This window comes from Erinaceus europaeus, chromosome 4, assembly GCF_950295315.1.
Source record: "Erinaceus europaeus chromosome 4, mEriEur2.1, whole genome shotgun sequence".
Classification (NCBI taxonomy): domain Eukaryota; kingdom Metazoa; phylum Chordata; class Mammalia; order Eulipotyphla; family Erinaceidae; genus Erinaceus; species Erinaceus europaeus.
In genome coordinates, this window is record NC_080165.1 from 150,475,013 (window position 1) to 150,490,622 (window position 15,610).

The 15,610-nt window shown below is 49.3% G+C and overlaps 1 protein-coding gene across 5 annotated transcripts in view; it reads left to right on the forward strand.

The window, feature by feature from the left end:
- The first annotated feature begins 217 nt into the window (after nucleotides 1-217).
- Nucleotides 218-15,610, forward strand: part of FAXC (failed axon connections homolog, metaxin like GST domain containing) — a 310,211-nt gene continuing 294,818 nt past the window's right edge. For 3 of the 5 annotated variants that reach the window (XM_060190734.1, XM_060190735.1, XM_060190736.1), the window contains exons 1-2: nucleotides 383-990; nucleotides 7,264-7,399. In XM_060190734.1, coding sequence (XP_060046717.1) covers nucleotides 497-990; nucleotides 7,264-7,399 — 630 coding nt within the window. In that variant the 5' untranslated portion in view covers nucleotides 383-496. Of the gene's footprint in view, nucleotides 310-382; nucleotides 991-7,263; nucleotides 7,400-15,610 lie in introns of those variants that run through there. The other 2 variants (XM_060190737.1, XM_060190733.1) reach the window with 2 other exon arrangements.

The following is a 15,610-nucleotide window of genomic DNA, read 5'->3' on the forward strand; positions in this document are numbered from 1 at the left end:
TACAGGTCCATGAAAGATGATGAATGACATAGTGGGGGGTTGTATTGTTAAATGGGAATCTGGGGAATGTTATGCATGTACAAACTATTGTATTTACTGTTGAGTGTAAAGCATTAATTCCCCAATAAAGAAATAAATTATTTAAAAAAAAAATCTTAAGAAAAAAAAAAAAAGGTCCAGAGCGCGGGGTTGTTGCCCAGCAAACCACTTTGCGGTCGCTGAGCACGTGGCCGAGACTGGGGGCCGCGGTGATGTGATCGGCGCGTTTCCACCATGCGAGCTGCCCGGCGCCGGGCTGCGGGCCACCAGGTGAGCGCGCCCGGGGAGGGGCCGGGCGGGGCTGCGGGTGCGGGTGCGGGCGGGGGGCGGCGGGGGCGGCGGGAGGGGCCGGGCGGGGGGCGGCGGGAGGGGCCGGGCGGGGGTTTGCAAGATCCCGGTCCCGCCTGCGGCCTCCCCCGGAGCCGAGCGCCAGGCCGTGCGCCCGGGAGCCGCGGGGATGCGGGCCGGGCGCGGGGCGGGCGCGGGCTGGGCGACTCTCTCCCGCCCCCGCGCCCCTGCCCCGGGGAGCGGTGACATCACGCGGCCTCCTGCGGGCGCCCGCGCCCAGGGTCCCCTCCGGCCAGGCCCGCCGCTCGCCCGTCAGTCCGTCCGTCCGTCCGTCCGTCTGTCCGCTCCGGCCGGCCCGCCGCGGCCCCGCCCGCCCGCCGCCCATGCGGCCGCCCGCCGCCCCGCGCGCAGCATGTCCTGGGGGGTCGGCCTGGCCGCGTCCTGCCCCGGCGCGCCGCCGCTGAGCTGCAACCGCAGCTGGTGGGCCGCGGCCGAGGAGCCCCGCGCCTTCCATGGCGACATCGTGGCCTTCCCGCTGCAGGACTGCGGCGGCGCCATGGCCGGGCTGGGCGCGGAGCCCTGGTGGAAGAAGACCCTGTACCTGACCGGGGGCGCCCTGCTGGCCGCCGCCGCCTACCTGCTGCACGAGCTGCTGGTCCTCAGGTGAGCCGCGCCCCGCACCCCGCGCCCCGCATCCCGCGCCCCGCAATCCGCATCCCGCGCCCCGCATCCCGCGCCCCGCATCCCGCAATCCGCATCCCGCGCCCCGCAATCCGCATCCCCGCGCCCCGCAACCCGCGCCCCCGCGCCCCGCATCCCGCAATCCGCGCCCCGCGCCCCGCAATCCGCATCCCCGCGCCCCGCAACCCGCGCCCCCGCGCCCCGCACCCCCGCGCCCCGCACCCCGCACCCCCGCGCACTGCGGGCACCTGCCTGGTGGGCACTTTCGATGGGGGAGGCTGTAAACTGGTGCTGGGAGGGAAAAAACAAACCCAGACCCACCCCAGCCTCCGGGTTAGGCTGCTGCTGTGAAACGCGAGATTCCAGGGCGTTGCTAGCAGTCGGCCCTAGGCTGCCCCCCCCACCCCCCCAAAAAAAGGGCCAAGTTGCACTTTTGTGAAAAAGACCTGATTTTGTTCATAGGTAAGGCTGCTGGAGCATCACCCCCTAGCCTTGTTTTCTTTCCACTGAAGGCTGGTTCTCCACTGGCCTTCCCCCTCCCCACCCGCATGGCCCTCACCCCGGACCTTAACATCCAAAGACCGGGACCCGCAGACGCCCCGGGAGAGGGGCCGGCGAGCGTTTTGGACGCGGCCCGAGCCCGGCTGCCTGCCGCCCGGCCTGCCCGGAAAGCCCGGCACCGCACAGGAGCAGCGCAGGGGAGTCAGCAGTGTTTACTGGGCTGATGAGAAAAATGCCAGAAAATGGAGGTCTCTGTGGATGGTACCTTCAGCTGGGCAGGACTTCCTTCTCTGAGTAGGACTCTACCTACTCAAAGTAATGGCTTATATCCATAGGCTGCTGAAAGACGCGATTATTATTTTTTGGCCTAATTGATACCAGTTTAATGCATGCGAGCCCTCCGTCACCGGGAAGAGAGCAGATGGAACAGTTTCCAGGAGCTCAGAATGTTCCTTTTGGTTTGGATTTGCACAACAGCAAGACCCTTTTTTTTTTTTTTTAATCTTTTTTCCCCCTCCAGTTGGGGGAATCCTACACAATATGATGTAAACAAACAATGACCTCTAACAGCCCTGCAGGGATTCTAGGAGGCTTTTGTGACAGTCTACTGAGTGTTTCTGTCCTCTGAGAAGCTGGGAAGTCATGTAGGTCTGAGGACAATGCATTGACTTTTATAGCATTTAACCATAATCGAGATGTTTATTTTAAGTGTGTGAGGCAGAGAATCTCTGATTTAGCTCGGTACCATAAAGCTAACTGAGCCAAATTAAAACAACAACAACAACAACAACAAAAAACACCAGTGAATTATCTTTAGACTGCTGATTATCTTTGCTACTTTTGGAACTCGATTTCAAGTTCGACTTCAAGCTGTATGACAAACAGTGTAGAGCAGTGTGACTGTGACCCTGGTTGTTTCTCAGTTGTATTCCAGTCCAGAAGCCCTCGGAGGGTCCTGAACCACGTGGCTTCTCATCCGTGAGACATTGTGAGCAAGTTGAAGCTTAACTGCTCAGGACGGAGCCTCAGCCTTGCTCAAATGACCTTGGGAATGAGTTGAGAGGCTCAGAGCTTAGGCGGGGAGCAGGCCACACCCTGATAGGTGTGGTAGCTGCCCATGGGAGGGGAGTGTGTTTCTACTGGAGGGCAATGAAGATACTCAGATACTCAAGTTGGGTGATGGTGTTCTTAGTACTTGGTTTAGTCGCTTCTCCTTTTTGATAAATGTTTTAGTGCATTTGAAAGCCCTGCTATAATGCCAATAATAAAAATGCCTTAGAACCCCTCCTTAGAGGTTCTAGATGTCAGTGCTTTTTTTTTTTTTTTTAGTATTCTCTTTTTGTTGCCCTAGTTTTATTATTGTAGTTATTATTATTGTTGTTATTGATGTTGTTGTTGGATAGGACAGAGAGAAATGGAGAGAGGAGAGGAAGACAGAGAGGGGCAGAGAAAGATACACACCTGCAGACCTGCTTCACCGCCTGTGAAGCGACTCCCCTGCAGGTGGGGAGCCGGGGGCTCGAACCGGGATCCTTACGCGGGTCCTTGCGCTTTGCGCCACCCGCGCTTAACCCGCTGCGCCACCGCCCGACTCCCGTCAGTGCTTTTTTTACCTTTCACTCGTGTCCGAGGATGCTTAATTCTCACATTATAGATGAGGACATTGCAGCTGGGGGTGATTAAACAGCTTGCCCGAACGCACACAGTAATATTTAGCACAGAGTTTGGCATCAGAATCCTATCTGTGGACGTGTGTCTGCGGAGTGTGTACTACTATTTCCTATCACTTAGTAATTCTGAAAAAAGTTTTTTTTAAGTTTTTTATAATTATTTATTTTCCCTTTGTGTTGCCCTTGTTTTTTTGTTGTAGTTATTGTTGTTGTTACTGATGTCATCGTTGTTGGATAGGACAGAGAGAAACGGAGAGAGGAGGGGAAGACAGAGAGGGGGAGAGACAGACAGACACCTGCAGACCTGCTTCACCGCCTGGGAAGCGACTCCCCTGCAGGTGGGGAGCCGGGGGCTCGAACCGGGATCCTTACGCGGGTCCTTGCGCTTTGCGCCACCTGCGCTTAACCCGCTGCGCCACCGCCCGACTCCCTTAAGATTCATTTTGACTCAGTTATTAATGAGAGAGAGTAGAGAATAAGGGAGAAAGAGCCAGAGCACCCCACGCTACATGCGATGCTGGGACTAGAACCTGGAACTCGTGCTTGAGAGGCCGCTGTCTGCGCAGCACCGCTCAGTGTCCCGTGGAGAGCCCACGCATGGGGAGCGTCTGTTCTACCTGGAGGACTCTCAGCCTCCAGGCACCCGTACGCAGTCCTAGCTGTGCGACTGTAAAATGTAGTCGTGTAGTCAGATGGGTTCCCATGTGTGGAAGGAAGACTGCGGTTCAAATCCACTGTGCTTGTACCCAGCCAGGAGCCTTGCTATAAGAGTACATTTCCTGGCTACTCAGTTTTCTCACGGGGGGAGGGGATGATAGCAGACTACCGCATAGGTGACTCGATGTGAGATTTTTAGCACAGAGTTTGCCGTACTAAGAACAGTGATTTTGAAAGTGGCCACTCTGAGCTCTTATCAACTTATATAAGAAAGTTTCAGTTCTGGATCATATTGTTTGACTAAAGTTCACCGAAGTTTGCCTGGCTGGGTGTAGTTTAAGTGCTTAAGGCTTAGGGACTGGAGCTGTTCATGACTTGATCTTAAATTGACATTCAGTGTGAATTAAAAATTTTTAAAAAATTTATTCCCTTTTGTTGCCCTTGTTGTTTTATTGTTGCAGTTGTTATTGTTGTTATTGATGTCATTGTCGGATAGGACAGAGAGAAATGGAGAGAGGAGGGGAAGACAGCGAGGGGGAGAGAAAGATACACACCTGCAAACCTGCTTCACCGCTTGTGAAGCGACTCCCCTGCAGGTGGGGAGCCGGGGGCTCGAACTGGGATCCTTATGCCGGTCCTTGCGCTTTGCACCACGTGCGCTTAACCCGCTGCGCTACCGCCTGACTCCCCCAGTGTGAATTTTTTTTAAAAAACCATCTGAACTTCAGTTTCCTTGTCTGCTATACAATATGGCTATAGTATAGTATACTAAACTTAGATAATAACAATATCCCCTCTATTTTTAAAAATAATTTTTGATTATCTTTATTTATTGGATAGAGACAGCCAGAAATTGAGAGGGGAGGGAGAGTTTGAGAGGGAGGGAGACAGACACCTGCAGCCCTGATTCACCACTCACAAAGCTTTCCCCCTGCGGGTGTCTATTTTTCTCTCCCTCTCTCTAGCTCCCCGCCCTATCTCAATTTCTCTCTGTCCAATCTAATAAAAATTAGATTTAAATTTACATTGGTAGCAATGAAAAAGAAGTGCTGGGGTTTTGAACCTGGGTCCTTGCACATTGTAACACATGCACAGCACCAGGTGAACAAACCACCGCCCGGCCCCACAGTGTGCACTCTATAGTGTCACTGTCAGAATGAAATCATTTGGTAGCTGTGATGCAGATGAAGTCACCAGCACAGGCTTCCCACAGACGTAGCGTCTGGTTTTGCCGTGACGTGATCCAAGTGAAACATTAGAATTCGATCTTTCTGACCAGCAGAGCTGGGGATTTCTTGTCCTCTCAGTTATTAAAATTCTGTCTGGTTAAATTTCACAAGAATATACTACTCTATGGGGAGTCGGGCGGTAGCGCAGCGGGTTAAGCGCAGGTGGCGCAAAGCACAAGGACCGGCATAAGGATCCCGGTTCGAACCCCGGCTCCCCACCTGCAGGGGAGTCACTTCACAGGTGGTGAAGCAGGTCTGCAGGTGTCTGTCTTTCTCTCCTCCTCTCTGTCTTCCCCTCCTCTCTCCATTTCTCTCTGTCCTATCCAACAACGACGACATCAATAATAACTACAACAATAAAATAACAAGGGCAACAAAAGGGAATATATATATATTACTCTATGACTTGAAGTCTTCGCATGGGACCACTTGTCAGATCCATAGTTGACATTGTCTCTCGCTCTTTAGTTTTATTTACTTATTGACACAAGATAGAAAGAGAACCCAGAGCCGCCCTCTGGCACATGGATGTCAGGGTCAGAACCTGGACCTCTTGCACCAAGTTCAGCACCCTGCCCACTCTACCATCCCCTGGGCATTTTTTTTAATTAACTACTACCAATTTAAATTTAAATCTGATTTTTTTTTTTTACCTCCAGGGTTATTGCTGGGGCTCACCATTTTCCCCCCTTTTGTTGCCCTTCTTGTTGTAACCTTGTTGTGGTTATTATTGTTGTTATTGAGGTCATCGTTGTTGTTGGATAGGACAGAGAGACATGGAGAGAGGAGGGGAAGACAGAGAGGGGGAGAGAAAGACAGACACCTGCAGACCTGCTTTACCGCCTGTGAAGCGACTCCCCTGCAGGTGGGGAGCCAGGGGCTCGAATCGGGATCTTTACTCTGGTCCTTGTGCTTTGTGCCACCTGCGCTTAACCCGCTGCGCTACTGCCTGATTCCCTCTTTCTTGTTTTTGATAGAGACAGAGAGAAATTGAGAGGGAATGGGGAAATAGAAAGGGGAGAGAGAGAGAGAGAGAGAGAGAGAGAGAGAGAGGGAGGGGGGGGAGAGAGAGAGGAGGCTTCACTGCTTATGAAGCTGTCCCTCCCCTGCAGGTAGGGACCAAGGATGTGAACTCAGGTCCTAGTGCACTGTAATGTGTGCACCACTGCCCAGTCTCCTATAGTTTGCACTCTTTACAAACATAATATTTTAACAAATATTTACTTATTTATTTATTATTGCATAGAGACAGAGATCAAGAGGGGAGGGGGATAGAGAGGGAGAGAGACAGAGAGACGCCTGCAGTCCTGCTTCACTGCCCAGGAAGCTTCCCCCTGCAGGTAGGTGGTGACCGGGGCTTGAACCTGGGTCCTTGCTCACTGTAATGTGAGTGCTCAACCAGGCACGCCGCCACCTGGCCCTGACAAACATAATCTTTATTTTTAATACCTGACTTCCCAAATGTCATCTAAATGTAGACATTGTTTACTGGAAAATATTACTAGAAACACAGCTGGTTCCAGTGGAGATGGACCCACACTAGGAAAAATTCTTCCTGCTACAGGTCACAGGGGCTGAGGTAGGGTTGGGGGTGGTTACGTCCCTGGGTGCTTGAGGCAGTGATGAAAGCAGCTTGTCAGGCTCTCTTTTTCATCTGATTTGACTTTTTTTAGTTTAGTTTTTACTTATTTTTATTTTTTAATTTTTAAAAATTATATTTATTTATTGCACAGAGACAGCCAGAAATCGAGAGGGAAGAGGAAGATAGAGAGGGAGAGAGACAGAGAGACACTTGCAGCCCTGCTTCACCACTTGCAAAGCTTTGCCCTTGCAGGTGGGGACTGGGGGCTAGAACGAACCTGGGTCCTTGTGCACAGTACCATGTGCGCTCAACCATTGTACCCCCACCTGGCCCCCTAGTTGAGTTTTTGCCAGGGCATGGATGGTACTGGGGATTGAACTTGGGTCCTCAGAGCCTCAGGTGGGAGAGTCTTGCATAACCACTATGCTATCACCCAGGCCCCCATCAGGTGCTCTTGTGTTGTGCCCAGGCACCCACTGCATAGTGAGTGATTTGAGCCCTTGCGACAAGCTGACCCCCTTGTTGAGAAACTCCAACCCACCTAGGACCCCTGAGGAAGCGAGGAAGCTGACAGTATAACACAAGGATTGTTCTGTTTCTCTTTTGGTTTTGACAGGAAACAGCAAGAGATTGACTCCAAAGATGCTATTATTTTGCATCAGTTTGCAAGACCTAATAATGGTGTCCCCAGTTTATCTCCTTTCTGTTTGAAAATGGAAACCTATTTAAGGATGGCTGACTTACCCTATCAGGTACTCGCGTGCAAATATGTGTAACTCTCCCGACAGCAGCATTGGTCTGCGCGGTGGGGATGTGTCATCTCACTCGGTGGGGATGGTTTGCTGTTGTCACACGCACGAGGGGGCTGGGTATGAAGGTGGCAGAGCTTGGTCCTTGGTTTCATGGTGTGCTGGCTTCATATCCAGGTTAAGAAGGGATCAGCGGGTGTGGATGTAATGAGGGTTCAGTGATATGTTGCTGTTCCCTTATGCTTTGGTGGACAGTTTGGCCGAGCCCTCTGGACACCTGTTAATGAACTGGGGGCTCCACTGTTTACGGGGGCTCCCCCCAGGTTTCTGTTCATTGACAGCGCTGTGTTTCCTTTCACGAAGCCTGAAGGCCCCCAACAGGCTGACAGTCAGGGAGATGCTCACAGGAGTCTTGCACAGCCCCCCAGGCTCTATCTGAGCGACTTTCAGGGCAGTGCTGCTGGCTCCCTTCAGCAGAGGGGAATGAGGAGAGCAGTGAGTGAAAGGTGCGGGACTTCTCAGTGATGTCTGAGCTGTATTTCACGCGCTCGCCAGCTTGCCATTCAGTGACTAAAATTCCCTTACCACCCCACCATCCTCTCCTCCTCCTAACTCCTCCTTATTTTGCAGTGCCAGGGCCTCTGACATGTGGGAATGAATCCACAGCTCCAGGGCCTCCTTTTCCCCATCCTTCTAAACTTTCAGACAGAGCTAGAGAGGAAGAGCGAGCGACACATGGGGGAGATCAGAGAGCCCTCTCACCTCCACTGCGCCGTCCATGACGTCCCCCGGTGGCGTCCCCTGGTGCTGCACCTGCTCACCTCAGGGCCTCATGCTTCACAGTGTGGCCTGCTGGACCAGGCGTCCCCTCCTCACCCCTAGGTTTCCGTTTTCTACTCATACTAGTGGTATGCAATTTTTTTAAACAAAAAGCTTCAAATTTTGTTATTATTAATTATTATTATTTTTTTTGCCCAGAACAGAGGTTTGTTCAATAAACAGTAGTCCCATTGAATGCCTTGGAATTAACCTAGATTTTAGCCTAGTGTGTGGTTACTTTTTTTTTTAATGATTTAATAGTGATTTATACAATTATAAGATAATAAAGGTACAATTATTCACTACTCCCACCACCAAAATTCTGTGCCCCTACCCTCCTTAAGTGGTGACCACTATCGTTCTCCCAAGGTCCTGGACATGGGCTGACCAGGTACACATAGACACGTAGACATGGGCTGACCAGGTACACATGGATACATAGACATGGGCTGACCAAGTACACGTGGATACATAGACATGGGCTGGCCAGGTACACATGGATATGTAGACATGGGCTGGCCAGGTACACATGGATACATAGACATGGGCTGGCCAGGTACACATAGATACATAATGTGGGCTGACCAGGTACACATGGATACACAGACATGGGCTGGCCAGGTACACATGGATACATAGACGTAGACTGACCAGGTACACATGGATACATAGACGTGGGCTGGCCAGGTACACATGGATACATAGATGTGGGCTGGCCAGGTACACATAGATACACATAGATACATAGACGTGGGCTGGCCAGGTACACATGGATACATAGACATGGGCTGGCCAGGTACACATAGATACACAGACATGGGCTGACCAGATACACATAGATACATAGACGTAGACTGACCAGGTATACATAGATACATAGACGTGGGCTGGCCAGGTACACATGGATACATAGACGTAGACTGACCAGGTACACATGGATACATAGATGTGGGCTGGCCAGGTACACATAGATACATAGACGTGGGCTGGCCAGGTACACACAGACACCTAGACGTGGGCTGGCCAGGTACACACAGACACATAGCCAGGTAGATAGTTCCCATTCCCACTCACTCCTGCAGTCCTGTGCGGGCTACTTTTTAGAGACACTGAGCTGTGCTCTATTACGCATCTGCTTGTTAGAGCGCACTTGCCTGTTGAGTCCTCTGTATCTTATGTTTCGTCTGCCTCTTCCAGAAGTTTCTGAAAGTGTTGTTTTCGCTGGGCTGGCTTCACGGGCGGGTAACAGACGACCCAGGACTCGTGGCTGGGTTGTACGCAGTATCTCTTTATTCATGCAGGACGCAGCGCAATCTATACCAAGCTAAGCTAAACTAACTACAAACAATCTTGTCCTTATAAATATACTAGCCCAGTAGGGTGTGAACAGGATGCGACGCAGAGAGGGTGGAGAGAAAAGTGACTGGTGACAATCAGGGTGTGACAAGGAGAGGGGGCGGAGCAGGCGAGAATCCTATCACTGAACCACCAATGCCCTAGAGGGAGGGTGGTGCTTGTTAATAGTGGTTATGTAAATAGAATGAAGTGGTTATGTAAATAAAATAACGTTAAGCAGGGGGGATTAAACTAATGAAACAGAAGGGGTTTTCAGAAGCAGACCAACATGAAAGAAGTGGTTTAAAAATTCACAAGTACTTGTTCGTTTCTGTCTCTCTTTTGGACATCCTCTCAGTTCTTTCTGTAAGTATGTGTCTGAGGTTAGGTACATATACTGTGGAAGATGCTATCTCTTATCCTTTCATTTCATTTCATTTCTTTTTTTTTTTTTTTAAAGAGTTTGTTTATTCATGAGAAAGATAGGAAGAGAGAAAGAACCAGACATCATTCTGATACATGTGCTGCCAGGGATTGAACTCGGGACCTTATGCTTGAGAGTCCAGTGCTTTATCCACTGCGCCACCTCCCGGACTGCTGCTCTCACTTCTTTAAGCACTATATATATAGTTTATTTATTTATGAGAGAGAACCAGGTCCCCTGCATATGTGGTTCTGGTGATGAAACCCCATGTGTACCGCCTCGTCTCCCATCGTCTTTCTCTGCTTTTTCCATCTCCTCCCTTTTGTCCTGCTCGTTCTCTTCCTCCTAACTCTTCCTTATTTTGCAGTGCCAGGGCCTCTTGCATGTGGGGATCCACAGCTCCAGGGCCTCCTTTTTTCACACTTCTAATTTCAGACAGAGCTAGAGAGGAAGAGGGAGCAACACATGGAGGAGATCAGAGAGCCCTCTCAGCACCACTGCGCCGCTGCTGCGGGTCAGCTGTTGTGTGGTGCGCCTTATGATGCTCTCAGGAAGCGTTTTTATGTTCGAGAGAGAACCAGAGCAGCACTCTGGCCTATGCCATGCAGATGGTCGAGCTGGAGACCTCCTGCTTGTAAGTCCGGCGTTCTAGCCACTGTGCTGCCTCTGGGACTGCTCCTTAAGAATTCTTTTTTTTCGGGAGTCGAGCGGTAGCGCAGTGGGTTAAGCACAGGTGGCGCAGGGAGCAAGGACGGGTGTAGGGATCCCTGTTCGAGCCCCCGACTCGCCACCTGCAGGGGAGTCGCTTCACAGGTGGTGAAGCAGGTCTGCAGGTGTCTCTCTGTCCCCCTCTCTGTCTTCCCCTCCTCTCTCCATTTCTCTTTGTCCTATCCAACAACGACAACAACAATAACTACAACAACAATAAAAAGCAACAAGGGCAACAAAAGGGAAAATAAATAAATATTAAAAAAAGAATTCTTATCGCACCAAATTAAAAGACTCTGGGGTGGGTGCGTGGGTGGGGAGAAAAAAAGAAAAAGAAAAAAGAAAACACAAGTAGAACCTGAACTGGAATTGGAGTATCGCACCAAAGTAAAAGACTCTGGGGTGGGTGGGTGGGTGGGGAGAATACAGGTCCAAGAAGGATTCAGAGGACCTAGTGGGGGTTGTATTGTTATATGGGAAGCTGGGAAATGTTATGCATGTACAAACTATTGTATTTACTGTTGAATGTAAAACATTAATTCGCCAATAAAAAATAAATTAAAAAGAATTCTTTTTTTTCATATCTATTTATTAATGAGAAAAGCAGAGGGAAAGAGGGAGAGAGAGAGAGGGAGAGCATCACTCTGCAATCTGCAGTGCTGGAGATCAAACTCAGTCTCATGCTTGAGAGCCCAAGACTTTGTCTGCTGTGCCACCTCCCAGGCTCCTCCTAAGATTTTTAACTTAATTTATTTAGTTTGGATAAAGGATAATTAGAGAGTGACGAGGGAGATGGAGGAGGAGGAGAGAGACGTACCTGCAGCGCTGCTTCACTGTGTGTGAACCCCCCACCCCACCCCACTGCAGCTGGTGGCTGGGAGCTTGAACCCTGGTCCTTGTGCATTATAATGTATGTCCTCAGCCAGGCGCACCACTGCCCAGCCCCCGCCCCTGCCATCCCACCCCTCAGGATTTTTATGACCTGAAATGCTATATTATCAAATACTGAGATTCCTGTGCAAGCTTCTTTCGTTTGGGATATATTTGTTTGGGATATTTTATTTTTTATCCATCCTCTTTTATCTATTTATTTTTTTGTCTCTCATAGGCAACTTGTAGCCAATCTGAGAGTCCTTTAATTGGTGAGTTTAATCCATTTACATTTGTATTATTATTATTTTGTTCAGATTTATTGCTAACATATTACTTAAAATAATATTTTTTCTCATTTTCCGCTTTGTAAGGGACAGTTACTTTTTTTCCCATGTCATTTAAAACAAATTTTGATCTTTTTGTGTGTGTGCTACAATGGTTGCTCGTAAGGTCAAATTTATGTCTATGAATCCCTATTCATTTCTTCTTTTGTATTTTAAGTTATTTTAATTTGATTTTTTTTTTTTTATTGCCACCAGGGTTATTGTTGTGGTTTGGAACTGGCACTATTGCTCCTGGTGGTCATTTTTTCCCTCTTTAGTGTTTTTTTTTTTGATAGGACAGAGAAATTGAGAGATACAGAGAGGGAGAGAGAAAGACAGACCCCTGCAGACCTGCTTCACCGCTTGTGAAGCGACCCCCCTGCAGCTGGGGAGCCGGGGGCTCGAACCCCTGTCCTTGCCAATTGCACCACCCACCCGGTCGGTCCCTCCCCCCTTTAGGTGTAGTGCTGGGGGGTAAACACCTCAGAGTCGCTTTCTGGCCCAACTTTCATTTTTCATCTCGAGAGAGAAAGAGAGAGAGGAAGAGAGAGAGGAAGAGAGAGGAGGACGGGAGAGAGAAGTTAAATTGCTGTTGTTCACTACACTACAAACTCTGGAAGTTTACAAATTGTTTCTCTTCTTTTTTTTTTAAGTATGTTTTTTAATTTTTATTTTATTTTATTTATTTTTATTTTTATTTATTTATTCCCTTTTGTTGCCCTTGTTGTTTTATTGTTGTAGTTATTATTGTTGTTGTCGTCGTTGGATAGGACAGAGAGAAATGGAGAGAGGAGGGGAAGACAGAGAGGGGGAGAGAAAGACAGACACCTGCAGACCTGCTTCACCGCCTGTGAAGCGACTCCCCTGCAGGTGGGGAGCCGGGGTTCGAACCGGGATCCTTATGCCGGTCCCTGCGCTTTGTGCCACCTGCGCTTAACCCGCTGCGCTACAGCCTGACTCCCTCTTTTTTTTTTTTTTTTTAATACAACAGATCTTGCTAGATCCTTTGGCAGGCTTTCTTTCCTAGATAAATTGTGCTATAGGGTTTGTTTCTCTTTTTGAGCACGTCCTCCTGAAAGTTTCAGAGTCCTTGTGAAGCTTTCTGGAGCCACTGCTTGCCTAAGATCATTATATTCTTACATGTGGTAATTCTGTTTTCAAAGTTTTTTTTTTTTTTTGTCTTATGTGTTTTAAAATATTACTGTTGTTTTTTTGCATCTGTATTTTGCTGTTGGAAAACATCTGATGTTAAATCTAGTTTCTTTCCCTTCTGAAATCTTAGCATTAGTTTTAAGTATCAGCCTACTTTAGTATTGCTACAGTGTTCCTTATATCTATGTGTGGTTTTTTTTTTTTTTTTTTTTTTTTTTTTTACCAGAGCACTGATCAGTGGTGCGTGGAGGGGAGGGTGAGGGGGATTGAACCTGGGATTTCGGAGCCTCAGGCATGAGTCTCTTTGCATAACCGTTATGCTGTCTACCCCCCCACAGTGTTCCTTATAGCTACATCTTGTTTAATTCTTTTTTTTTTTTTTTTCCTCCAGGGTTATTGCTGGCTTGGTGCCTGCACCATGAATCCACCGCTCCTGGAGGCCATTTTTTCCCCCTTTTGTTGCCCTTGTTGTTGTATAATTCTTTTTTATTAGTGATTTAATAATGATGAAAAGGATTGTAAGATCACAAGGGTACAGTTTCATACACTTCCCAGCACCAGAGTTCCATGTCCCATCCCCTCGAAGCTTCCCTATTCTTTATCCCTGTGGGAGGATGGACCAACATTCTTACTTTATTTTATTTTATTTGCCCTCAGGGTTATTGCTTGGGCTCAGTGCCTGCACCACGAATCCACGGCTCCCTGGAGGCCATTATTACTTTTTTTTTCCCTTTTGTAGCCCTTGCTGTTTAATGTTGTTGTGGTTATTGTTGTTGCTATTGATGTCCTTGTTGTTGGATAGGACAGAGAAACGGAGAGAGGAGGGGAAGACAGGGGGAGAGCTAAAGATACCTGCAGACCTGCTTCACCCCTTTCGAAGCGACTCCCCTGCAGGTGGGGAGCCGGGGGCTTGAACTGGGATCCTTGTGCCGGTCCTTGCGCTTAACACCATGTGCGCTTAACCTGCTGTACTACCGCCTGACACCCCCCCAACTCTTTATGGGGAGCAGAAGGTGGGAGTTCTGGCTTCTGTCGTTGCTTCTCCGCAGGACACGGGTGTTGGCAGGTGGGTCCACACCCCCAGCCTGTGTCTGTCTGTCCCTCGTGGGGCAGGGCTCTGGGGAGGTGGGGTTCTGGGAATGAAAGTGTTTTGGGTGAGCCATTGTACTGTTTTCCCTGACCCCAGTATTTCCATTTGCTTTCCCCTTAGTCTTTTTCCTGTTATCCAGATGCTGAAGTATACATATATTTTTAGCTTATTTATTCCCTTTTGTTGCTCTTGTTTTACTGAAGTATCTTTGATTTCTGAACTGTTCCTTCATTCTTTTTTTTTTCTCTTCTAGGAGAGTCTTCTCTCTCAATTCCTTCCTCCCTTCCTCCCCTCCCCTCCCCTCCCCTCCCCTCCCCTCCCCTCCCATTCTCTTCCCTTCCAGGGTTATCACTGGGGCTTGGTGTGGACACTATGAATCCACTGCTCTTGGTAGCTGCTTTCTCCATTTTATTGGATAAGACAGAAATGGAGAGAGGAGGGGGAGAGAGAGGGAGAGAAAGACAGACACCTGCACACCTGCTTTGTGGCTTGTGAAGTGACCCCCCTCCCCCGCCGCAGGTGGGGAGCCGGGGCTCAAACCCTGATCTTTGTGCAGGTCCTTGTGCTTAGTGCTGTGTACGCCTAACCGCCCCTCAGCTTCTGTTGCGATACTCTGTTCTCTTCTTGTGCCTGTTATGCTATTTATTTCATCTGCTGTGTTCCTTATTTCAGCCTTTATATGCTTCTTCTTAATGTTTCCCCTGGTTTGTACTATTAAATTTATCCTCATTTCTGGGCTGGGGAGACAGCACATGGTTATGGAAAAAGACTTTCAGGCCTGAGGCACCAAAGGCCCCAGGTTCAATCCCTACAGTCACCATAATCTTAAGCTAAGCAGTGCTCTGGTTAAAAAAAAAAAGTGTGGGGGGGAGTTGGGGAGTTGGGCAGTTGGTGGGTTAAGTGCAGGTGGTACAGAGCGCAAGGATCGGAGTAAGGATCCGGGTTCGAGCCCCGGCTCCCCACCTGCAGGGGAGTCGCTTCCCAGGCGGTGAAGCAGGTCTGCAGGTGTCTGTCTTTCTCTCCCCCTCTCTGTCTTCCCCTCCTCTCTCCATTTCTCTCTGTCCTATCCAACAACGATGACATCAATAACAACAATAATAACCACAACAGAAATTAAAAAAAAAAAAACAAGGGCAACAAAAGGGAAAATAAACAAATAAATATAAAAAAAAATCATCCTTTATTTCTTGGAGGATGTCTGTTGTTCTCAGTGCAATGTTTGGTCTGTTCCGATGACTGCTTCCCGTACATATGTTTGGCTGTTTGGCCTTCCATCGCAGTCGTAATCCTCAGGCTCCTGCTTTAGTTGCTCTGTTTGGAGAGCTTTGTTTTCGCAGGGACGACAGCTTGCTTCCCTGTGAGAGTCTGTCTTGCTCCAGGGCTAATGGAAGGAAGGTGAGCGAGCCCCAGGCTCCCGCAGAGCCTCAGCTTGGAGCCCCTCCAGGGTGGCAGCGCGGGGAAGAGCCAGTCTCAGAGCTGCCGCCATCAGC